Source organism: Ixodes scapularis, unplaced genomic scaffold (genome assembly GCF_016920785.2).
Source record: "Ixodes scapularis isolate PalLabHiFi unplaced genomic scaffold, ASM1692078v2 PGA_scaffold8__174_contigs__length_109621045, whole genome shotgun sequence".
NCBI classification, from domain to species: Eukaryota; Metazoa; Arthropoda; class Arachnida; order Ixodida; family Ixodidae; genus Ixodes; species Ixodes scapularis.
In genome coordinates, this window is record NW_024609883.1 from 77,566,446 (window position 1) to 77,571,447 (window position 5,002).

A 5,002-nucleotide genomic window follows, 5' to 3' on the forward strand; every position below is an offset into this window, starting at 1 on the left:
GGCTCACCTGGGATACGACCTGTACATCATATACTAGAATGAGAGTCACGAAAGAGACACAGAACGGTGCACCCGGTCAAACTTTATTTAAATCTTTAAGCAAGAAAGTATTTAGAAAATGACAAATGAATAACCCAGTACCAAGAAATTTATCTGTTGCACACACGAAGCTTGCTGGGAATCGTTCTGGACAAAATATTTTTTTTATAACAAGTAGAAGGGCTCAACCAACAGAGCTCAGAATTCCTCCCAGCAGAGGTGGCACCAGAGGCTTCTGTGACGCCGACATCGCACGTCACATTGTTTAAGATTCCACCACAATAGATCCCAAGTCCCTATTAATCACCACGTTATAGATATCATTCTTCTTTTCTTTGTTAACGGGTAACTTGTTCGCCGCCTCATCTATTTGATCCAAGTCGACATCAGCAAGCACGAGCTCTTCACCAATCCCGGCTGACTGCACCACCGTGCCGTTCGGATCCACCAACATGCTGTGTCCCCAATTGACGTTGCTCGCAGATTCATCCCTCGAAGGTGACGCCGTGGCAACGTACACCTGATTATCGATCGCCCTGGCTCTCTGAATCACCTCCCAGTACGCTGGACCTGAAATCATGTCGTTCGCACCTGGGTACACCAACAACTTGCACCCAAGCTGTCCGTAGGCCTCTGCCATATACGCAAAAAACATGTCGAAGCATACTCCGACGCCCACTTTGCAGAACGGAGTGTTGAAGGTTGTCAGTCGGTTGCCCGATGCTATAAAGTCTGCTTCACTGAACCTGATTTTTCCGGGAATGTTGAAGCCATAAAGGTGTATTTTACGGTGCTTGGCGAGCATCGAACCGTCCGGCCCGTAGACCAGGCAGGTGCTGTAGAACTTCTCTTCGTCACTCTCCGAAATGCAGCCGCCAATGAGGTACACCTGGTTTTCTTTGGCGCTGCTGGACATCATCTCGCTGGACTCACCGGGAATCGTCTCGGCGTACTTGGGGAATTTTGGCGCCGCATTCGGGAATCCAAAACATTCTGGTAAGACCACCATCTTCGCCCCCTTGGAGGCCGCCTCTCTGATTTTCCGACTAGCTTTTTCGAGGTTCTCAGCCTTGTTGGAATTCACAGCAAGTTGCAGTAGGGCGATTCGAAACTTGTTCATCGACATGATATGGACTTGGTTCACTGTCCGAAACGAGAGCGTACGATTCAACTGAAGCTCCCTCGGAGATATATTTGAGGATGCGCAAGCTCCAGGCCCCAGTCGGGTCTTTTATACCGGAACCGTAGTGGCATGGCTACTATTAATAGGTTTTTAGGCCACCCTGATGCCAGCGCAACCTTACTCAGAAGGCCAGGCCTGCGCAGGATGTCATTATTTTTAGACCTCTCTTCTGCCTCATCTGGCAAACGTCCTGAACAGAGCGACAGTGAAAGGCAGAGTGGTTAAGGTCGCTCTACACCGAATGTAGCCTAGTTCCCTCTTTTCGCGCAGTGTTTTTTCATCTGCAGGTGGGGGGTACAAGAGAACAGGAAATAACTACCGCATAACTAATACATAAAAAAGACGCATTTCAGGCGCGATTTCAAACTCAGGGATATGCCTGTACGAGAAACAGCGACATGTTAAGCCACATGTTCCTGATGAAAACGGTGCGTCTACTCAGTTAGTTAAAGCTAAGGAGTTGTTTAGATCTACAACATTCCAGCCGACTTTTTAATTTTTTATTTCTGAAGCCATATTGGATTTGTAAAGTTAACGCGAGACCTCAGTATGCTCTAGTCGTGCGGTTATTATCTAATTTAAAGAGCACTTAAACGAAATCTTAGTCCGATTTATATTGTCTAAAACTCAACCATGTTCCGGCAAAATCACAGAGACACCAATATTTTTGTTCGGAAAAACGACAAAACTTTATTTATAACGGATAAGCAAATTTCCAGATTTTTACCCGTGAATGCTACCATAGCAACTTGAAACGCATTTTACTAATTGTCCCGTAAAAGCAGGGCCCGGCCTGCACAACTATACGTCGGCAATCAGCGTGCGCGTGCTCTCTGTCGAACTTGGTCGAAACGGATTTCTCTTTGTATCCCGCTCCTATTAAACTCCTGTGGAAAGAGCAAATGAGACTGAGAAGGTGAGGAGGTCCGTGAATTGGAAGTTAGTCACCTTTTTTTCGCCTTTGCTGGTATTACCCAACGAGGCTTCGGGCATCTCACGAGGTTAGGCTGTAACCAGACTTTGGAAGAAATCCGTTACAAGTAACGGATTATTTGTAATCCGTTACTTTTTCAAGCAATTTTTTAATTTCCACGTTACTTTTTTGGAAGTAATTTGCAATGCAATTTCGTTACAAAATATTGGTAACGGACTACTTTAATGACTTGTTACTTTTTTAAAAATATGAGCATAATACAGTACCTGAAGAAATACGAGCAGGACACTCAGCAGCATAAAGAGAACAAGTTCAACAAAATAGAAACATCACAAAGGGAAGAACAGTCAAAAAGAATAGACGATTTCTAGTATGACCAGTCACTAGAACCACTAGAAAAATGGGCAAGGCATGTACAAATATACGAGAGACAAAGATCAAGTAAGAAAACGGCGAGTAGATTCTCCGTTGCCTTCCATCATGTTTTTCTTCTTCTCCCGGGATGGAGCAAGCTTTTCGTAATTATTTGTTTTTTGTCCTTTACACCGTTTCACCCTTTTCTATTTCTTCGACGTCTCCCATCACCTGCACAGACATCAAACGCGGGTTCATAACCCCTCGATTCGCGGGCTCACAACTCGCGTAACAGACGATGTAGCCTCGTGCGAGGGTGTAGAATTATTTTTGTCTTTGATGTGCGCTACTGTGTTCTAGCACTCTCTTGGGGCACGGCTGAAAAGCGCCCGGCGCGAGGCTAAGAGAATCGTCTCCGAGGGTATGGACGATACTTTTGGTTTACTTGTCTGGGCATGGTGGTGGAGTGACGTCACTAATGACGTCACCGGCATCCGCAGCGTCATCGTCATCATCACGGATGACGTCATCAGTGACGTCACTGATGACATCATCGGCATCGTCAGGTGACCCCCAAGGTCACGTGACCCCCAAGGTCACGTGACTCCCCCCCCCCCAGGTCACTTCACCCCCAGTACCCTTCCCTCCTCCTCTTCAAGAGCTGCGCTCTCTAATTCGGTGTTACAGGGAGTTGTAAACGGCTTTCACTTTTAGAGCGCAGCTCTTAGGGGCCCGTTTCCGGCTTGAGCGGCGTCGCCGTCCCCGTCGGCGTCACCGTCGGCGTAACCAAGGTCATCTCAAGGTCACGTGACCCGTCCTAAGGTCACCTCAAGGTCACGTGACCCCCAAGGTGACCCTCACGTGACCCCCTGAAGGTCACGTGACCCCTCCCAAGGTCACCCCAAGGTCACGTGACCCCCCGAGGTCACGTGACCCCTCCTAAGGTCACCTTAAGGTCACGTGACCCCCAAGGTGACCCCCACGTGACCCCCTGAAGGTCACGTGACCCCGAGGTCACCCCAAGGTCACGTGACCCCGAGGTCACCCCAAGGTCACGTGACCCCTCCAAGGTCACGTGACCCCCCGAGGTCACGTGGCCCCTCCAGGCCACGTGACTCCCCGAGGTCACGTGACCCCTCCCAAGGTCATGTGACCCCACGTGACCCCAAGGCCACCCCAGGTCACGTGACCCATTCCAAGGTCACGTGACCCCCAAGGTCATGCCTCCCCGAGGTCGCGTGACCCCCCCTCCCCGAAGTCACGTGACCCCCTTCCCGAGGTCACGTGACCCCCTGGAGCATATTAAAGAATGAGGGAAGGAGGGGGAGAAGGAGGAGGGGTCTACCCTCCCCTCAGTACCCTTCACTCCTTCTCCTCAAGAGCTGTGCTCCAATCAGGCGTTACAGGGAATTGTAAACGGCTTTCACTTTTTTGTCATACATCAGAGCATTGTATGCTGTGAACTTTTTAAGAACACTTCATTCTTGGGTTGTCGATTTGCATAAGAGTGAACAATACAATTTTTAACACATCGCTGCATCTGAACATCAAACTGAATAATAGTAAGTAATGTTCCAGGAACCTGATTTTGTACACTGCTGCAACCACGTCCATTGCATTTTACGGTTTGTAGTTTTTGTGCCTTCTCTTTACCATTCTCTGTACAAAGGTGGTCATTTTGTGGCTGCACATAGTTTTTTTACCAAAGTATTTGCAGCAGCACGTGGTACATGGGACAGCACTGTCTCTGGGTGATACCCGTTACGCCACATATCAAAGTCTTTATCTTCCGCACTAGTAAAATGGCACTTCACTAGCCCCAACAAGACCCCACGTTGGTTTCCGGCTGCAAGAAATCTGCGCCTATTTATGCTGCTGCAAGCGAGCTTTTCGAGCACAATCTGCGTGTGCAATACTGCATTTAGTACGCATGGTCGAGGAAACTTAAAACTACCCCTCGAAAGGTTCTAGATCAACACGTTTCTCTTGTTTGCACGATACGCTTTTCCGCACATGCATCACAAGTTAAGTTTATGAGAGCTGCATGTGCACAAAATCTAGCCACGTAGGCCATGACTAGCATTTCAGGATCCTTTAGTGTTATGTCCCATTATACGAACTTCGTTCGTATAATGGGACATCATTCTAAACCTTATGTGTCATTTTCGGGTGTGCCACAGGGGTCCATACTAGGACCAATTTTATTCAATGTCTTTATAAATGATCTTGGTTCTTGTGTCGGCCATTCACATATTTTGCAATATGCTGACGACATCAAATTGTTTAGGCAGGTCTCATCCATCTATGACTGTGAAATGATACTGGAGGATGTTAATGCTGTGCATCATTGGTGTTGCCGCAATTTGTTAACACTAAATCCTAAAAAAACTGTAGTTATGTCCTTTTCTAAGAAACTGGAAATTGTAAGTTTTTGTTATTATCTTGAGAACCTACCTCTGCGTAGGGTTGAATGCACAAGAGATCTAGGAGTA

At 47.5% G+C, this 5,002-nt stretch overlaps 1 protein-coding gene across 1 annotated transcript; it reads right to left on the minus strand.

Annotated features, from left to right (window-relative positions):
• Positions 1 to 304: 304 nt before the first annotated feature.
• On the minus strand, positions 305 to 1,165 carry LOC8040934 (omega-amidase NIT2). The gene has a single exon (XM_029975637.4). It carries the CDS (start codon positions 1,163 to 1,165, stop codon positions 305 to 307), a length of 861 nt encoding a protein of 286 aa, XP_029831497.2.
• Between the last annotated feature and the right edge of the window lie 3,837 nt (positions 1,166 to 5,002).